Consider the following 21,986-nt stretch of genomic DNA (forward strand, 5'->3'; position numbering starts at 1 on the left):
ATTCAATAGTATTTGAAGTTTTATAATCATTGAAAACAACATTATTAAAGACGCAGTTATTTAAAGTCCATTTTCTGAGTGATTATTCTCCTGAACTTTTTTTATAATGTTGATTTAATTTGAAGCTGTGATATCTACATGTACAATTTTTCTCTTATTTTCTAATTATCTCTCAACATAGCCTTCGACCTCACTGTTGGATCTCCATCCTCCGTGCTGCTTTATTTTCAGAATGTCCGCTCCTGAGTCTACCATAAGAGACGCTGACGAGCGTCGGAAACAATGTCCTGTGTATCCTTCAACATTAGGTAGATTCAGGTACTGAGCAATCTTTGCTGGTAATTTTCCAACGGTATTTATGTCCACAGGTGGTATGCTATGGAACAAAGCGCCCCATTCATTATTGTTTTAAGCTTATTTAAAAAAAATGTTTTCCATCTTTTTATCTTGATGTGCGTTAAAACCGTATTTTCCCAGTTTTTTTTGAAATATATTTATTTAATTGATACCATTCTTGTATAATGGCTCCGCTGCTTATATACCTTCATCTCGTCGAAACTACATATCAAGACAATATTCAAATTCCTCAAAAATAGGCTAGTTTACACACTTATTATATAAATATTTCCTTATTCATTCCAAAACTGGTCACCTCTTGGACTAGACTTAATAATCATGAAAATTTTGTTTAATAATGATGAATTTTTCATTTCAGTTTTACTACACTTTGAACGCAGCTCATTCATCTTTCATGCTTCACGAAGAACTGAAATACTTTCAGAACATCAGTAAACCGGAGGTGTCCTTTATCGATCACGATACTACCTCAGAAAGTGAGTAACACAGTGTAAACCAGTATTATTTGTATTTATGAATAAAGCAAAATAAGGTTGTCTCCAAAAAATACAAAAGTAATTTTCAAAGTATATTTTTAGCGAAACGAGCATTCCTACAGAAAAAGTACGCACACGCCAAAGGCTAAAGACTGTCAGCGGTAAGCCTAAAGACTACTCTTTCGAATGCGATGCCTATTGGGTCTGTAGACAAACCAGTGTAGCCGTTGCTTCCGTTTGTCTAGAGGCTGTTTTTCTTGTTTTGATTGACTTAATAATAGAGCAATGGATTTTTGTCTTATCCACTTGTTTTTAAGTAATTCAAGCGTTTATGATTAACGTTAGGGTCGCTCTTCCATGTCAAATGCGGATGAAAATATCCAAAAAAGAAGGTGATTTTATTAGATCTGACCGTGGGCAATCGCTGAATCTATAAGAATTGACAAAGTATGTTTCTGCAAATTTTACATAAAAATTTAACATGCGAAAACTGTGAACAACAAGAAGCTCGGAAAATATTTGTATTGACCCTTTGAATGCGATTCAGAGTAACTCAAACTTATTAGAAAAGGTATTAACGTCTGATGAATCAAATCGGCATTAACAGGAACAAGATTTGAGTATGTTGAAGCTGTGAAAGGAAAAAAGGAACTGACAGAAAAATACTTCCTGCACCGTTTCGAACAATGGAAGATACGAACGGAACGATATAGGGATAGAGGAGGGATTTATATTGAAGGTGATAATAAATGAATATACATAATATCAAAATAAAATGTTTGTCATCACAAGTCTCGTTATTTCTACAGGATGCTGATGTTAATTTTTTTAATAATGTTATCAATAACCACTCAGCTTTGAAGAAGAACAGCCCTATTCAAGAACCAAACGCTGTATACTTCGCAACAGCTTCTAATCCTCTACAAGACCCAGGTTCGTTACTCTTTAGAATATTATTCGCATATTTGGAGTTCGGCTCCCAAACATAATCTGAAGATGCTCGACTCAATACAGAAAAGAGCTGTTCGACTTATAGGCGATCCAAAGGTGACTATAATCTTCGCAACAGCTTGTAATTATCTACAAGGCCCAGACTCGTTACTCTTTAGAATATTATTCGCATATTTGGAGTTCGGCTCCCAAATATACCCTGAAGAAACTCGACTCAATACAGAAAAGAGCGGTTCGACTTATAGGCGATCCAAAGTTGACTAGAAACTTCGCAACAGCTTGTAGTTATCTGCAAGGCCCAGATTCGTCAATCTTTAGAATATTACTCGCATATTTGGAGTTCGGCTCCCAAACATAACCTGAAGATGCTCGACTCAATACAGAAGAAAGCTGTTTGATTTATAGACTATCCAAAGTTGACCAGAAACTTCGTAACAGCTTCTAATTCTCTACAAGGTCCAGATTCGTCAATCTTTAGAATATTACTCGCATATTTGGAGTTCGGCTCCCAAACATAACCTGAAGATGCTCGACTCAATACAGAAGAAAGCTGTTTGATTTATAGACTATCCAAAGTTGACCAGAAACTTCGCAACAGCTTCTAATTCTCTACAAGGTCCAGATTCGTCAATCTTTAGAATATTACTCGCATATTTGGAGTTCGGCTCCCAAACATCACCTGAAGATGCTCGACTCAATACAGAAGAAAGCTGTTTGATTTATAGACTATCCAAAGTTGACCAGAAACTTCGTAACAGCTTCTAATTCTCTACAAGGTCCAGATTCGTCAATCTTTAGAATATTACTCGCATATTTGGAGTTCGGCTCCCAAACATAACCTGAAGATGCTCGACTCAATACAGAAGAAAGCTGTTTGATTTATAGACTATCCAAAGTTGACCAGAAACTTCGTAACAACTTCTAATTATCTACAAGGCCCAGACTCGTTACTTTTTAGAATATTAATCGCATATTTGGAGCTCGGCTCCCAAACATACCCTGAAGAAACTCGACTCAATACAGAAAAGAGCGGTTCGACTTATAGGCGATCCAAAGTTGACTAGAAACTTCGCAACAGCTTGTAGTTATCTGCAAGGCCCAGATTCGTCAATCTTTAGAATATTACTCGCATATTTGGAGTTCGGCTCCCAAACATAACCTGGAGATGCTCGACTCAATACAGAAGAGAGCGGTTCGACTTATAGGCTATCCAAAGTTGACCGGAAACTTGGACAGCTAAGAGCATAGAATGAAGGTCGTCGACGTGACTCTATTTTACCGATATTATCACAGCAAAGGCTCTTCCAAGTTGTCTCTTCCGCATAGAGCAGTTTTTGCAAGATCTACTCGACAGGTAGACGTGGCATATGAACGAACGTTCACGGCAGCAAACGCCCAGAACTTCGATTAAGAATTATGAACATAGAACTACTGTCCTGTAAGTTGTTAGTGGAATAGGAGGAGCAAGATACGGAACCAATAGCTCAGAACAGACACGCCTTTGGAATCAGCTACCAAGGCATGTCTCGTTTACGTTTACTCTCGGTGGTGCTTGTTTTTTACATTAAAAAAATACATTATTCCTGATTATATACGATAATTTTACTCAGAATGAAAAATCAACAGACAAATAAATATAATATAGCATGAGGCTCTAGAACGGACGTTGGAATAAAACATTATTCCGTTTCTGTCAAGAAATTGTAAGATCGTGTTAGTAAATAACGAAAATAAATTGTCTTCCATACCATTCATAAAAGTAGATGTAAATATAAAATTCGTTTCAGAAAATTTCAGTAGAATATTGTTTTGAATCTACAATTTCCACCTTTCATTAATCTTATGTGTTTATTATGTCCTTAATTTAAAAATTCACTTTGATTCCTCTGTATAAATAACTTTCCCTTCTATTTCTTCATACTTGAGATGGCATATAATATGTGTTAGTAGTAGTAATTTTAACCATAGAGATACGGACATTTCTAAAGAAATGACCCGAATGAAGCTTTATCCGTGTCTCTAATTTCAGCCGTGAATGTTATAATAATAAACTTTAACTCACGGATGAATACTGTCCACGGATAAAAACTGTCCATGGGTCTATGCATGTGAACCGAAACAACAATCGACTGTATGAGTCTTCAAGACGAGCTAAATCCATCAATTTGATCGCGCACGAAGCACTCGGAGCACATGGTCGCCTGTTTTTTAGAAATAACTGGACCTATCACCATCGTTTCAATTGTTTACCAGATACCAATCGCAGAAGACGAACCATTTTCCGCCGTAACAATACGAGGTCCCAGGTCTTTTTATCACTCAATTTTATACATTTTATTCTTTAGAACATTCTTTCAAATTAATCCAGTCATATGTGCCACCTATTCACACTTCTAGAAAACCCAAAAGGCCTCATAATGGTCCTAGCCAATCTCAGATCCATCTGAGTTTACATAATTCAAATCATAATTTTAGATATAATCCCGATAATCACGTCAAATGTAATTTTTGCAAGAAGAACCATCTAATTTATAGTTGTCCAAATTTTCGGGCCTTGCCAGGATTAAAAGTATTAAAAAATTGAAATCATAACCAGTGCAGTCTGAAATCCTGTACTATTTGCAAAACGCAAAATAAGGACCACAAGAATTATATTCATATTGCTGACTCAAATAGTTAATAGGTGGAAGAAAATAGATTTTGAAATAGTTTAGCTGATTGTATTTCTAGACTTGTTTCTTGTTCTAAGTACAAACTCGAACTCTCCTCTTCCAACGTCTCACCGTTATAGGCGACGTTGCCACAATTTTAATTTTTACAAGTATTTGCTGATAAAGCATGAGATAATTTATAAACAGTAAATAACATTTATACACTATTTAGACACATAATTTGAATAAATATCTTAAGAATAATAAAAAAGAAATTAAAGCGAGCTAAATTGAATAAAAAGCGCGTTTCTCAAACCGCTTGGTATTACTTGGTTTATGTGACATAGAGCATTTATTTTTTTATAATCTGTATAATAAAAATACATTCAGGTAGTTCGAGTAGTGTGAACATTATATCACATTTGAATCTAATCCATATATTCGACATATTAAGCTTCTATACAAAATAAGAAAAGTGGACACAGCCGCTATTTTTTATATATATTTAGAAAAAGCATTAAATATCTCAAAATCGCATCTGATCTGTTTCTCCACCATTGTCTCCTTCATTAAAATAGTAAAAAGAACTGACCGTATCATACTTTTAACTGTATATGTTTCCAATTTTTCAGCTTCAATGGCATTTACCGTCATTCTTCTAATTCTCTCGTCACTTGGAATATTGACAACCTCAATATTACTCTACGGACTCTATCGGGTAAGTTTATTCGTTTAGGTTATGTTAGTATGGTCAACCTCGATCTAGATTGGTCGTAGTTTACACGGAGGCCTAACGCCCATTCTGTTACCCGTATTTTTCCACACGATTTGGAAACTTAGTTCACTAACTAACCTCTCTACCACCCTTTTTCCCAGTACAATATCCCATGGTCACATTAATGGTCTTCTGGATTGAGTATTCCTTGAACTCATTATTTTTTGTCTTCATTGATACTTGAACAAATCGCTCTGGATGTCATACATTCTGCTTGACCATATGACCTGATGATTGGCTCTGATTCTTGGGTCAATAACATCTCTTACTTTCTCTTGGGCATCCTTTCAATTCGTCATACTTTTAATAAACCTATTTGTTCTTGCTCTTGCACTTCATAGTATCCAGCTATCCAACTGAGGTTTACTTCAGTGTCATGAATCCAAGATAGAGCCTCGTGACAGCCCTTTGGATTTTGTCGTTTTTAAACCTGTCTATATTGATTATTGTTTTTCTATATATATATTCGCAATTTTCACTTTTAGTAGATAGTTTGATAGCCTTATTTATTGCGTAGCTTTCCTCTTGAAGGATATTACACCCAGTTTATAATCTGTACGACTTTTGGATGTCAGTTTCTTGGAAAACATACCGGTTTCTTTTCGATTTTTTATTATAGAGCTACTTAGAAGATTGAGATTCCTTCATCCTTTATGATTTTTTTTGTGTAAAAGCAAGGAAGCACCTTTCAAGGCTACACCTTTTATGAGCAATTTTGTAGGCTGCAGGCTTATTGCTACTTGTGTAGTACCTCTCCAATGATTCCCAATGCTGCTGTCCTCCTTTGGTGATAGTCCCTATTTTAGACCAAAAATCTTTCTACTGGTGTAGAAAGCGTTGATTCCTTTTTTTATTCCCTCCTTCACATTCTTTTACAAAAAAGTGCAAATTTGGTACGGTGAACTTAGTTATCTTGTATTTTCTTGTGAAGAGTCAGCAACTACTAAGATTCTGAAACCTCCAGAAGGAAGAGGAGTCGAATTCGGAATGGTTCAAAAAATACTCAGCGATATTATAAAAAAACATTAGAAGATATCTCCCGAAGACTATCATACTGGTTGTTAGTTCCAATTGTTTATTCGATCAATTTGATAATGAATAAATAACAAACATTCAATTTAACATTGCAGTTCCAAATAGGAAAAAATGTACGAGTTCTCGTCATAAAAAAAAGGAATATTAGTTTTGTCACTCAACTATGAGATAAGGAGCAAATCATTAGCTACAACTACTATATGTAAAGAAGTTAGACATCCGTTGCAATAAAAGTTGCATCTAATATATCAAAATATTTTGATAAAAACAGCAATAGGATTTTTATTCACTCAAAAACCAATGTTCAATTAAAAGAGACCCGAACAAAGAAACTTACATCAAAGTATATAGTCATAGTCGACTCCAGAGGCGATCAGAGACACTCACAGGCCCTTTGTGTTCCTCTTTAAACTGCAAAAAGCAGATATCTTTGATAAAGCTAACCAGACACCTTAGCTTGAACGTTATAACGTCACTTGGCTATCTATAAGGTTTGTCCGTTAATTTGAACGTCGCACATTAAATGCTGGGTACTCACCAAGACGTGGGCTGCAGTTGTACCTTGCTCCTCGATGCACCAGCAGCATTCCATATCTAAAGCATGATTATGACGTTTTAGACTACCATGTCCGATTGAAAGACCAGTTATCTGTCGTATTTAAACGTAACAGTTGATTGTTAAGACATGAAGAAGGCTCATCTACGTGATATAATTGCTTTTAATTATATTAAGTGGTCCCACTGGTGATTTTGCCAATTCCAGTTTGGTAAGAGAGCTGCTATAAGCCTCGTTGCTTGAGCTATCGAGCACCTAAACGAGCTGGTTCTTCTAGTCATCATCATCGGTTCATGTAGAATGTTTTATCGGTGGTTATTGCTCTTATTGCAGATCTGCTGTCTAAGATTAGTGTTTTTATGGCGTCGATTGAATATCGCCCTTCCACATTCTATCACAGTAAATTGTTCGTTTGGTTCGAATTGTAATATTTCAAAATATAGTATGTCATTGTTTCAAGAAGAAAACCACTACTCATTGAGTTGCTGTTGTTAATTAAGGGAATAATAATTGCTGAATCAGTATATCTTGTAATCACCGAACATTGTATACGCCATTAAAACTTTTGGTACACATTGTATATTCAACCTTTTTAGTTGTTCAGTTTATATTATCTGGAGTACACTTAAAATTTCAAAACTTGCGAGTGAGTGTGAAAAGTCAAGCGGCGCAGTCAGAGGGATATGTTAAACGAGCGTTAACAAATATAACAACCGCTTCGTTTCACTGATTTATTGACATACCTGTGAAAGAATATATTCGAATATATAAAATGCGATCAGAATGAGAATTGCTGCATTAACTAGAGTAAATAAATTTTCCGTTTATCGAGTAGTAACGAAAGGGGTTGCTGTGGATCATTCACAAAACCAAAAAACTGAAATCAGTTGACAAAGCTATTCAAGATTTTATACGTAGTTTAGAAACATTGCCTCAAGTTTTGTCAGTATGTGGTTTTAAACACGAAAAACTGAATAAACGGATGACAATAACCGAATCGTCAGGGATAGTTCGATGGAAACAAGATTATTTGCGTCAGATAAAAGATTACCGAAGTTCTAATAGACGAATGGGGTGCAAAAAGGACTCAGTTCACGTCTGGTACCCTGTTTAAACCAAACGCCCTTACGGGCAGGTATATTTTACTCGTCTATATACGTTTTATAATTTCATATTTAGTTGTAGCAAGTTAATGAAGTATAATAATAATAAAAATTTATAAAATGAGGTATCCACGCCTATGGTAGATCAAACAAAATTGTCGGCAAGGGTTTTTATAATCTGCAATTGATGTTGGAAGAACTATACCTAATGTTGTATGGACATAATAATCGTTTCATCTATTTAGAACAACTCAAAAACGTATCTTAATTATAAAAAAGATAAAATTGGTAGAACCTAGATTAGTAACGGATGAAACTTGCAAAATGCCGTCAGGCCTTTCCACTCCACTAGGAGACTTTCAAAATTAACATTTGACGTCTAATATTTTATCCAAAATTGAAATAACTCTACATTTTGAGAAAGGCGTTATCATAGGTGAAAATATATTACTAACCACTTGAAATATCATATAGGCAATGGGAAATTGGGAAACTTAGGATTTCAGACGACTAGAATCCACGATCAATACACAAATATAGAAAAATCGTATAAGAAGTTCGAATGCAGGCAATCAATTCTATGCCATGCTCATTTTAACGTACCATTCTGGAATCCTGAAATGGACGAAAACACAGTTAGAAGGTATTCGGAGCTTAACACGAGCAATGATGACTGAGAACAACGACCACACCAAAAGAAGTCATCCAATATTACAACAAAATTACCCCGAAAATATTTTTTTGGATCCGTTGGTGATATGTATACCGAACCACTACACCAACACTCACAACTACACTATCTGACGCGCGCTTCGATAACCAAGTTATCGTCTTCAGAGACTGAAGGTAAACTTCCTTCCACACCTCCACCAACACTCACATTCACACTGTCTGACGCATTCGTCAATCATTAGACTCTTTCATCGTAACAGAACAGTACCGGCTTTACGGTCCATATCGTAGACGAGTTCGTAACACTACGATTATCTTGAGGTTTGTTTTTTATACTAATTGGAGCTCTTCTCCTGATTCTGAACTAGAGAGTTGATATCGCTTAATTTTTGGTATGTAGTGAAGTGAACGGATAATATTTTGAATATCTGCTGTAACTGTTTTTACCTTATGCTTTTCTTCAAGAGCAATTTTTTCTAATAATTTATTGTAATGTTATGTTATGAACTTTGTTCGAAATAAACAAAGTTATGCGATCTTAATTTATACTTGTGAAATATTCAGTAGTTTTTGAAAATTTCCATATAATAACGCCTAATTCTCATATATTATAAATCGTTATAGATATTTGAATAATATTTTACATTGTTAATATCTGAATGAGTGATGAACTAATGTATTTCAATCGCATACCTCTCATTGATTTGTATTCTTTAGGTAGCTAGAGCATCAAAGCTTCGGAAAAAGCAAACATAACAAGTTGAAGAAAATTTCAAATCAAACCAGTTGCTACGTTCTTTTATAATGATATACAAAAGAATTTATTAGAAAGCTAATTTGAATTCCATTTAAATAAATACCTTTGTTATCTGTAAGTCTCTCCTGTTTTCACTCGCAGCTAAACACCTTTATTATAAATGCAAATCTGGAAAAAGTCATATATTGTCGGCTTGAATTAATTTCATGGTAACAAACACATTTTGGTAGGACTTCACATGTTTTCGAATTTTCCTTTTCAGTTCGCTCTAATAAAAGCATAATAAAATTATTATAATGAATCCATGGTAAAAGTTCTGATCAGTGACGTGCGTTCGTTAAAACGTATAATATTTCAGTTGAAAATAAGTATACGAATCACATAAATGTTGAATACGTTTAAACTACTAGAAATTCCACAGTTTCATCATTTAAATGATCAAGACTTCACATATGTTTTGCAGCATTTTCCTGTAAATGTCGATTATCACTTTGCAGAAAGCTGCTAGATCTAGCTGACATGTTTTAAGTAACGTTTTCTTTGACTTGAGCCCATAGAACTTCGGTAACTTCATATTGTTTGTGGTACTCACAATTTTACCATATTATCATGAGGGAAACTGTCAGTTTGGCACTTTAGTCACTCTCCATCTATACCATTAAGGCTCAATCTAATTCTATAGTCATCCGGTTAGTACTTTATTATTATCTCATGAGGCCAAAGTCGGGTTCTGGTCCTAAGTATGGAGCTGTTGCTTTTTTTGTAAAGGTTTTCATGCTTCCTCATTACATGGTATTCCCTGGTGGCCTAATAGCCACATGAAGGTTACTTTCTTTCTGTTGGCTAGTGCTTTTAGAGTTTGGTTGTACTCGCTAGCTTCAACCTGCATTTAATAGCTTTAAGGACCTTCAAGTACACGTAGTGGAAGTTCTATAGCTGCCAGATTGAAGTTTAAAGTAAAGGACTCAACTGGTACAAAAAGAAAAATAAAATGAAGGAAACGAGAACACAGATGGAAATTACTAGAGGAACGAGTAGGTAGAATAGATTTGAATAAGGTACAGGTACAGAAGCACCGTTGTGTGGTAAAACAGCCTTCAAACTATTTTTGGATGAATCAATAAACAGCCTCCAGTCTTCTTTTTTGTACTCAATTCCAAACTCACTCATTAGACCAGGAATGTCTGAGCAGTACACCAAATCACCCTCTTGTTCAAAACACTTACTGTTCTCTCTTCCTATACACATGAGCGCTAGTTCCAGCCTCCAACAAGTTCTTTTCTTTTAGCCTAGATCCAAGCAGTTCAGTTTTTCTTTCGTTAAGCCCAAAACCCCATCTAAGTTTTGTAGCTCGACCTGAGTAGACAATTTAAGCTCTACATTTTCTGTAACACATGGAAATTCTTCATCGTTTTCGTCTAACTCCGACTATACATCAAAAAATTCTTCTGTTACAATAGAATTTAAATCCTCTGGTGGTTCAGGGACCGGCAAATATACACCGTGCCCTACTGGTTGGATAGCGGACGGAAGGTTAGGGTAACTTATTACCTTCTTGTTTTTAGAGTTATGACCAGTAATATCAACACTGCAAAAGTCATCGGAATTATTGCTTGGTTCTCTCCATATCATAGGAACAGTAAAAATGAAGTGTTTTTTCTCTTTTTTTGACCCTTTTGTAAGGTCTTCAACACATACATATTGGTTCCAAAGTATGCTAGATAAACCTTTTTTACAAAGTCTGTAATGTTTTTTTGGTTTTTTTAATAACAAACTCACCATAAATATAACAAAAACTGTCAGCAGACTTTTTACAACCGCGATTATGCATTGCACTGAGTACATGTACATAAAGGAAACGGAAACGTGAAACTGAGGTTAGGTTGGAACAAAACTAAACATCAGCTGTTTAGCATGTGTTTCAGCAGTACTACCAACATCATCTTCGTTCATTAAATACCCCTAGATAGGTATGGGGAGTCGGTATTGGTTGGTTAGACCTAGTTTTTCAATTTTATTGTAACTATAAAAAAGTTGTTAAATTCTAAAAATGTTACTTGACTTCATAAATGTAATTATAAAATGTGAATAAATGGTGGGTGATACAGCTTTTTAAGCATCATATTTGGAATCAGTAACCTAAAAAACATAAGAAAGATATTTTCAGTAAAAACATTTTTTCATCGCTGGCCTGTGTAATGGCCTGAAAATTTGAATTATATCGTGTCATTCTTTATTTTTCAGGATTCTAAATACATGCTGATTCCTTGGATTTGTAACATCGCCGTTTTTATAGCTGCAGATTTTGCTTATGTTGTCTACAGTTTAGTAGTACATGCCGTAAGTATTTTTGTTGCTTTTCATTACCCAATGGTATTTTCTCGAGCGAGAAAATTTATGCTTATCGACTTCAATCAATTTACTTTTTATTTGGATATTTTGCTCTCGTATATGTTGGCGTAGACGTTCCACTCAAAAAGAAACTACTAATTTTCCTTCTTTAACGTAGAATTTCTCACATGTCTTGTAATTTTATCCCAGTTGACAAGTCCGGAAACTTTTTTGAACTCTATAAAGTTTTTGATTGATTAGCACTTTTTTTAGAATTTTTTTTCTTTGATGATACATTTATCCATTTAATCAACTTCAAACGATTACAGAATGTCCCAAAAAGGAGGTTTATATATACCGAGTGTTTCAAAATAGCTGTGTTTGATACATCAGATGGAAGAGCGAATTAAATAATATCACGTAGAAGCGTTCAATGTGACTACCGCTAATTACAAGGTATGAGTGATAACGTAAACAAGTTCTTATGAATTGTTGATCAGTGTGTCTTGCATGGAAGTATTAGATATGGAAAAAGGATCGTTCAATCCACGGCACCATCACCATCATTGAAAATTGGACTAGATTGCGAGACGTACATGCGATTTTTATCCACAACCGCGCTATATATTAAAAGAATGTTGAACGATGATCTATTATTGTCGTTTTTCTACGCCCATGTTTGTAAACGTCGAAATTCGCACTGTCAACATTCCTTGTAAAAGACATTTAACAAAAACATACATTCATGTTATTGAGATCTCATAACATACACGTGCGTTTTGAGAAGAAAACTTAAACTTCTTGGTTTAATTAAATTACAATCAAATTTTTATTTACGTAAGACTTTATTTGGTCTATTTACACAAATTTAGTCAATTTAAAAACATAAAAACTTTTAGCATTAGCGAGATATATTAAGGATTGAAAGAGTGATGCCCTTAAATGTAGGCAGCACATTATACAATTTCTTTAAAAATAGAACACGTTTTTTAAGTAGCATGCTATGAAAAAATTTTCTCAACTTTATCTACGGATATGTCTGATAGTAGTGAAAGTGACGAAATTATGAGAACTCCACCGGAGATTTTCGAAATAGCCCAAGCTGCCAAACATAATTTGTTACCGTTAAAGCCCAAAGAAAGGTACGAAATTACCTAACAAAAATTTATGAATTGGCGACACAAATATAACGTGAAATCCTTTTCGGAGAATGCTTCCTTTATTCCTTAATTACAGAAATGGAAAATGCATAAAACAAGTTGTGGGGTAAAACAAAATCGGTAATACACCACGTAAAATTGCTGGAAATCTTGAGCTGCCGGAACCAAAGCAATATACCGGCCATTATTTCAGGAGATCATCAGCCACTAAGTTAGTTGATACAGGAGGTGATATGCTAACATTAAAACGACTTAATGGCTGGCAATCTTCTTCTACAGTATGTGAATCAATATCTTAAAAATAAAATTGGAGGCAATTACCGATTATCAATGTTCGTCTTCTGATGTACCGAGCAGTACTACAATTATAAATAACCGTTCATCATCATTAAATAATAAGGCACAATATATTTACAATAATTGTTCAATTGTTATTAACAACTATTATAATAAACTTTAAATAATTGCGATGTTTTTTATTTAATGGAAGAAAATGAATGGGCGTAGAAAAAGTATAGTACGTTACACGAGTTGTAAGTCCATTACGCCTCCATGAAATTTATGCACTTGCAATTTTTCACTTACTTACAACTCTTGTTGCGTAATATACTATTATACGCATCATAATAATGATTATTATACTATATTGATCAAACGAGACGCTAAATTTGATATCATTGCTTGTTTATATTCTCGCGTCAAAGTCGAAGTTAAATTAATCTTGCCCACGAAAAGGTATTTTTCAAATTAATGCAGATATTGCTCGATGTTACCGATCACCTTGTTAATTAGCTATTACGTAGTTAATTAACATGCAATTTTCACAAATTCAAATAGTTTCATTTTGACTAAAGAAAAGTATGACGAGAAGTGAAAATTGGGAAAAATTAGTTTTATTGAACCTCACCGAAGCTTTTATGGTAGTCAATAATTCTCTTTGTGTTACCAGTTTACGTAAAACTTCTTCATTTGCGATTCTATCTGTCCATGATATTCGTAGTATTCAATAGCTTTCAGTTTTTCATTGTTGCTTTGCTTAAAGTAGCTGCCTCCATTCCGTTTAGAGGGATCAAGTATATGTAACATTATTATAGTTTTCAAATCTTTATATAATTTTTTAAATCGAAAAGTTTTGCACTTTATTCAGTTCTGTCACTTCTCGAATTAATCCAAGTCCCTACATATTTATATTTCTGTACTTTTTCAATGTTGTTATTTCCAATTTATAACTGTGCATTCTGATCTTGCATTTTCTTCTTCTTTTTCTATATTCTCTGCTATTAAGACTTATCATATTAACTGGGACTTCATTTACACGGATCCCCGCTTACTATTCTCCTAATGCTTCCTGGATAATTACTTCTGAATTTATATTAAAAAGTATTGATGTTCTTTATTTTAGGTCTCTTCTATTTTAAAATTAGTTTTTTCAATAATTTTTGAAAGAAACATAAAATTTGAGGTTTTGACTTTTCTTTAAGTCTTTATCAAAATATTTTGATAAAGTCTGTCTTAATCCACGTTTTATATGCTTTTCTCCTGTTAGTTCTTTCTCTATATTCATCTTGGCTGCCTGGTTTCTATTATTTTGAGATCTCTGTGATCTATTTGTTTTTCCTTTAGTATCTGTATCAATCCTTCACGTTTGACTCTATCAAAAGCCTTCTCGTAATCAATAAATCTCGTATGAACTTCAATGTTAACATCAAGGCATCCGGAGTACCAAGTCCACTTGTAAAACCAAATTGAATGTCACTCACACCCTCCTCCAGTTTTCGTTAAACTCTATTGTGTATAACTTTCAAGAATGTCTTGAGCGCGTGACTCATTAGTGATATAAACCGATACTCTTCTCATTTTCGAGCATTTGTTTTGAAAACACATGTTAGCCAATCTGATGGGATAGTGCCTGTTTTATAAATAGTATTGAAAAGATTTGCCAGTAAATGTAATTGGTCTTTCTCAAACAGCTTAAGTAGTTCTACCGGTAATTCAGCAGGTCCAGGTGCCTTGTTATCCACTTTCCAAATTCCTTGTTTCTCATTTTTCTATTCGGTTATCATCAAAAAGTTGTTGTATATATTTTATCCATCTTTCTAATTTCCTTTGAATATCTATGATTATTTTGTCATCTTTATCCTCTAATAAGCTGTTCGGTCTTTGCTGTCTGGTTCCTACTATTTCTAATTCTTCTATGTCTTCACATTTCTCATTGAGCCACTTCACTTTTACCTCTATAATATTCTTTCTTATTGTACGTTGTATCTCTTTGTACTTGTTTCTATAAACACTCTTAAATGACCTTTCTTCCATCAGTGACAGTATTTCTTCCTTCATCCATTCTTTTTTCATTTCTCTTTTGTTGCCTGCATTTAATAGTTTTCTACAAGTACCAATTGTTATATTTTTTATTGTCTGGTTCTTCGATTTTTTCGATATATTCTTTAATGGTTATCAGTTCCATGTTCGGTTCTTGTTCAACTCGCTGTGTCATTCCAGTTTATTTATCTCGATACTTCTATTATTTTGAATCCTTTTCTTTATTCTTTTGAGTCTTATTATGAATTTCGCTACGATTGGATTATGGTCTGATCCCAAATCTGCACCTGAGTGGTTTGGAGTGATTTTATAGATACTATTTTGATATCTTTTCGTGATCATTATATAATCTATCTGGTTTCTTACTATATGATCTTCATAATCTCGTGGTGATATCGATTTGTATAACCTTCTTACAGGTAATTTAAAGTGTTTGTTATTATCATTTCATTTTCCTGTGCAAATGGTGGAATACAAGAAAGCGAAAATTTACAAATAAACGAACAGAATAATTAACTAATTTAGATGTCTATGTAAAAAATTTACAAAAAAATATCTCCTTTAAGTTAAGTTAAGTCTTTCATGTGTATTAAGCTAGATGTAGATATAATATGATCGAGATTATTTTGGTAATCAAGAGTGAATTCCAGCAGTTGCAAAGCTTTATACGGAGAAAAATCCCAAGGGAATATATGGGCCGCCGAATTATTTCTGTATTGATCGTCGTCTACAAGAGACAGGTATATTAAAGGAAAAATTTGCTGTTAATAGTAACGTGAAATTATATATGAGCGTTTTCTTATTGAGAGTGTGGCAAAAGTAAACCCCAAAGTGTACTAACTTTAATATATCTCAAGCTTTCGAATACTTATGTATTCACCATCTGGGATTGAAATTATGATCAAGTACTTGGACGAATGTTACAGTAGACCTCAATCTGGCTCTAGTCCTCACTAAATTTGGTTAATGGGCAATATTTTCCACAGTTGATCTAAACAAAAATATTTTCATGACCAAGAAAATAATTTTGGTCAAAAAGTTTATGAAAAAATATAAGTTAGGCAACAACGCTAGGTATATGTATTCGTTTTGATGAAGTGAAATATTTTTGAGTATTTAGATATTGTTTTAGTGAAGTATTAGTGCTAAGATAATGAGTCAAACGTGTTGTTTGTAAAAAAATGGATTATTTTGAATCATATCCTTTCATTCCATATATGAGTGTCAGTGGCGTAACTAAACTTTATTTGTTGATAAATCGATTATATTCTTACAATATAAAATTGTAGATTTCGTACGAAGGTAGACTAAAAAACAAAAGCTTTTTAATTTCCCACTAGGAAAAATCAAAGATTTTCTAATAATCGAGTGGTTATTGGCTTTACCCCATTTTACCCTTGGCCGGTCTAAACCAGTTGAGTTGTTGTTGTACCAATGACGGTTTTTTGATGGGTTGGAACGAACCTTTTGTTATTATTATTATTATTACAATACATTTCGATAGGTAGAACACAAAAGTGATGTGAATCTTATCAATAGTAATGGTCGTCCACTGTTTTTTGAGGCTTACTGACGAAAATTCACTAAAATTAAATCGGAAACGTCCAAACATAACCTAAACCAACAGAATCTTGGTTTCTAAAAAGTGTACAGGTATAATCTAACGACGCCGATGACTTTTGAAAGATCCATTTATTACTGTAATTACCTTATTAGTAAATAGAACGATCTCCTATCTTATACACTATTTTAATTACTTAATTCAAATTGATTCAAACATCAAAACAAACGACCGTTACTCCATTCCATGGAGACTTTGGGATTCATCAAGTTCTGCGCAAGGGCACAGCCAACTTACAGGCCTGTGCGCAATGAATAATCCGGAATAATTAGTTAATTTATTTTCAGGTTTCCCAACATTTTAAACAAAAAGGAAAATATTTTTGAAACGACAGAATTAGGAGCATTTCATAGGTATTATTAGATTTTCCAGAGGACTATTTTCTAATCTGAATCTGCAACCACGGTTTTAATTAATATCTTTTTATCGAATTAACGAAAATATTCGGGGTTTGGATTTTCAAAACGAGCATTGAAAATCCTTTCGATTCATATATTTTTTTTAATTTTTCCGACCGAAGTTGTTCGAAACGACTAAGTTATACCTATTAAGCCGCGTTTACACCGGAGTTAATAACACAAGTTTTTAACATTTTTGTTATTAACTGATGTTAATCTAACTAACCTAACCTAACTACAAAGAATTCTTCAGTATAGTCCTGCTAGCTTTGGTCGATGCTAATTATTGCTTCTCCTACGTGTCTGTTGGATGTCAAGGACGATTGTCGGACGGTGGAGTGTTTGCAAACAGTGCGTTGAACGAGTTCTTGGAAAGCAATACAATCAATCTACCTAACGCAACCCCTTTACCGGGAAGAACCCTACCCGTCCCATACGTTATCGTCGCGGATGAAGCATTTCCATTAAAACCAACCATTATGAAAACATATCCTGGGCTGCATGAGAAAGGTAGTGAAAAACGGGTATTTAACTATCGACACTGTCGGTGTAGAAGAGTGGTGGAAAATGCGTTCGGAATTATATCAGTCATGTTCAGGGTACTAAGAAAACCTTTGTTGCTCGAACCTGATCGTGCACAAAAGGTTGTGTTGGCTTTTATCCATCTACACAACTTTCTGAGACGAAGCAAGTCGTCAAACGGAACATACACCCCTTCAGGCACGTTTGATCAAGAGGACCCTTCAACAGGACAACTAATTCCTGGACAGTGGCGAATTGTTGGTTTGCCATCAGAAAATCTACTTAGATTAAAGAAAATAACGAAAAAACCATCTGACATCGCAAAACTAGTAAGGAATGAATTTTGTGCGTATCTTAACAGCCCTGATGGTTCAGTGCCTTGGCAAAAGACGTACTAAAAGGCCATGGGGCATATGTCACTCACTACCACAATTCTTATAGTTTTTACATCTATTTAACAATATTACAATGCATACAGTCAAAATGTACAGAAAAGTGTGTCTTGTTGTATAAAAAGTAGCTTTGAATTATATATAATTCTTATAAGATAATTATTTGTGTTATTTTACTAACCTCGTTTCTCTCCAAGCCCACTTCGCTCATTGGTCTGGGCACGGTTTTGTCCCTCAAAAACAATAGATGTTCGTAACCAAACCACTTTACTTTTGCGTTGGTTCCAGACCCACTTTTTTGTTTCTTGCTCTCTCGTTGAAATTGTCCTATCACTTTTGTCATCTTGTTCTTAATTTCAACTTTCGTCATGTGTAGAGCTTGGCCAATTTCTGTCCAAGCATAGTTTTTTAAGTTTCTGTCTTTGAAGTCAGCATTGCTTGGGTCCCACAACACTGAGCGCTCTCGATACAGATCTATCAAATTAATCACTTGCTCCTGATTCCATTCACTTTCCATCATTAAAATAAACAAAAATACTTCACGTCAACAAAACAGGAAAACACACAAACTAACCTCTCTGTCTCCACGTGTTTCGTCTGTAGCAGGATGCCGGGCGAGGGGGTTGCGGGGAGGAGAGGAACCTGTTTTTAACAAAAGTTAACGCGCTAAAAGTGGCCATTAACTTTTGTTATTAACATTTGTTTAAAACATAACACATGTCCTTTGATCTTTACCGACTCTGGATGGATAACATAAATCTTGTTAATAACACGGAATTTTCTGTTGAAAACACGAGTTATTAACTTTTGTTAAGAGAAATTTTTTGGCGATTCAGCTAAGTTAATAACTTTTTGTTAAAAACTCGTGTTATTAACTCCGGTGTAAACGCGGCTTTAATTTGAACTGATTTTATAGAAAAAGGAACATAAAATCAGGATAAATCATCACGAAAAACATGTAAAAAGGCCCAAGAAGGGAAAAGTTAAAGAAAAGTATATATTACATATAAGATTATGTTGAAACATCTTTCAAATTATATTAGAAAAAAAGTAAACGTGTTTCATTAATAATCGTTAAAATCCTTTTAAGCGGCCGTACGCCTCATATGTGACATCGCCGACTTGATTATCTTGCGGTAACAAATCCTAACCAAATTTACCCTCTGTTCAGAGACTGACAAAGTAAATTTATTTTAGCCAAACATTAATAAATTGTTAGATATTTCGAAAGTAAAGATGAGCACCAACAAGTTATAAAATAACAGGTCGATACAAATTTAGAGTCTGTAATTGGAGATAAAAATTCAATAAATCAAACACGAGATTTTTTGTATGAAATTTTTCACATAAAATAATGAGTCACAATGCAGAGATATGATGTCAACGTTGATTTTCAACAATGTCATTTTCATCGCTATTTTTATAGCCGTGAAAGATAGTCACTTCACGTAACGTACAAATATCAATTTTTAATTAATTTCAGTTACAGTAACAGTTATGAAAAAAATTATTTCAATGAAGCAAAAGCTCATAAAATTGTTTATTCGATAATATTGTTGAAAATATGCCCAACGTACGGCAAACCTTGTGAATTTAGAGACAAAGGTTTTGAGAAATGCCACTGCAATTGAAAATGTTTTGAAAATTATGTAAATGATTTAACGTTATATGTTCGAGATTCCCCATATGAGATGAGGAATCATTTTCCATTTTGATTATAAAGATGTTCAAATATTGAACATGAATATTAACAAATATCATTATATTCTACTTAGAAACAGATACTCAATTGAACTACGAATAAAAACTCAAACTTGAGGATTGACTGCTCAAACCTGAACGCACGGGGCTTAGAAAGTGGACTACAACATACAAACTAATACCTGTGGATTGACTATAATATATACGAACTAGCAGACCCGGCCACGCGTTGCTGTGCTGAGTGATTTGATTTGAAATAATTCTAATACAATTGCTCTCTCTTCTGCTTGTTTAATGAAATTATACTGGCATCGAGTTGTTACACGTTCTTCACAATTACCCATAAAATAGATCTGAAGAAATTTTGGATCATTTGGCATTGGCATCAATGACCCAATTTTATGATATACCTGGCCTTGAATTTTGAATGTTGGCTCAAAATTACGACCAACATAACAAACTTTGCACGCTCCAAACGACGTCATTTGGAAACAAAAATTAAATTTTCGTGTCTTACGCAAAAATAATTTTGTTTAATTTGAAATACCAGAAAGAAGGGATTTCAAAGGTTCAGGTGGAGTAGGGAGTGGTGACAATACAACTTTTCATGATGCATATTTTGTAACAGCCGAATAATTGATGTCGGGTTCATAATTTCGACTGTGCGAATTCTTTGAGCTGCATTTTTTTCTGCTCTCTGTTCAACTGATTCATGAGCTATTTCAATACGTGCACATCGAATCTTCTTGCTACGGGCATTAAGGTTGGATGATTTTTTGGGTGGCATTTTACTAAAAATAGTAACTGAATTTTTAATGTGAATAATTTTCACTGTTCTCTGAATAACTGTAAGTTAGAAGTAAAAAAAAAATATTCGAAGTAATGTACGCAACGAAGTCAAAATGAAATGAAAGAAGCGACGTTAAGTGGTATAAGCAAAATAAGACATGTATAGTGTGTATTACACCACATTAAAGTGTGGCGCCATCTATGAGGTGCAAATGACAAAATTATACAGTTCTCTGTAAAGAAATTCGCTTAAGGCGCCATCTGTTCCAGACTTATGGAACAGATCAGTTGATGATCAGTTTATTATTAATTATTGAGACCATTAATTTAAATAATAACTATCCTATCACGGACACTGAATTTTTATACATTAAGATATTTGTGTTATTTAGATATAATCAATGATTTGTCCACAATTTCAATTTGAAATATTGCTGAATGTCCCGGTTTTCATAGTGTATTTGACATTTCAACCGTTTTCGTCCATAATCCGAAGGCTGCTACTTGAATTGAGTGTGAGCTAGCCTTTTACTGTATTTTATTTCTTTATAGAAATTGTTCATTTCTTTATCTAGAAAGTTTTCTTCTATGTGCCTTATTTTCTTCCACATTCTTTCTTCTTTTACACGTCTTCTTTGTTATTCATCTTTGCTCTTCATACTGTTTTTTATCTTTATCCGTTTTGGTCTGAACAATTTTCTATTTGGCTTGTTTTCTCTATCCAATTTCTTCTTCATGTTTAGCATCGATTCTGTGGTATTATTTTACCTGCCACCTTCTTTATAGTTTTCTCTAAATATTCCCATTCGTCATTTACATTATAGCTTTGTTCTTCTGCCAAGCTCTCTCCAATTCTCATTTTAACATCGGAAAAATTGAGTTTATTTCACTTAATCAGTAATGTGATAGAGTAGCGATTTGCAAAAATTAATTTATTTTAACAATGAGAGTTAAAATTCCTTATAAATTCCGTCTGTGTGGATTACGTTATTGAAAATATTAACTGTTTTAGGTGCAGTGGAACCCTCCGGCGGCTATTATAATAACGTTAGACTTCTTTTTAAATTCATTACATGTAAGTAGATGGCAATCTTGCAAAAATTTTGAAAATCAAATATATCCCTAACAATAAAATAATAAATGTAAACTAAACAGGTTTATATAAAAAAATCTGAAGAGTGTCGTCACTAATTTAATTGGCGCTATCCCGCAGGTTAAGAATGACGCCTTTCCAAAAAAAATATAAGTGGGATGGCTTATACAAGATATCTAGTAAAACCCGGACCAATCTGATGTAAACAAGGTGGATTATGCCTCTAAAATTCCAATTCAAAAATAGGAAAAGTAACAGCCAAAATTCATATTTATCGTAAAGTCTAGTCTCATTAATCTGGATTAAACATTCTAAATACCATCATGG

The 21,986-nt window shown here is 33.9% G+C and overlaps 1 protein-coding gene across 2 annotated transcripts in view; it reads left to right on the top strand.

Annotated features, from left to right (window-relative positions):
* The window catches only part of LOC130446644 (uncharacterized), a 109,334-nt gene that overhangs the window by 79,744 nt on the left and 7,604 nt on the right, over nt 1-21,986 (top strand). For both annotated transcript variants that reach the window (XM_056783012.1, XM_056783013.1), the window contains exons 2-5: nt 716-833; nt 5,068-5,153; nt 11,578-11,673; nt 21,579-21,641. In XM_056783012.1, coding sequence (XP_056638990.1) covers nt 716-833; nt 5,068-5,153; nt 11,578-11,673; nt 21,579-21,641 — 363 coding nt within the window. The remainder of the gene's footprint in view (nt 1-715; nt 834-5,067; nt 5,154-11,577; nt 11,674-21,578; nt 21,642-21,986) is intronic.

The sequence above is a fragment of the Diorhabda sublineata genome, chromosome 7, assembly GCF_026230105.1.
Source record: "Diorhabda sublineata isolate icDioSubl1.1 chromosome 7, icDioSubl1.1, whole genome shotgun sequence".
Lineage (NCBI taxonomy): Eukaryota > Metazoa > Arthropoda > Insecta > Coleoptera > Chrysomelidae > Diorhabda > Diorhabda sublineata.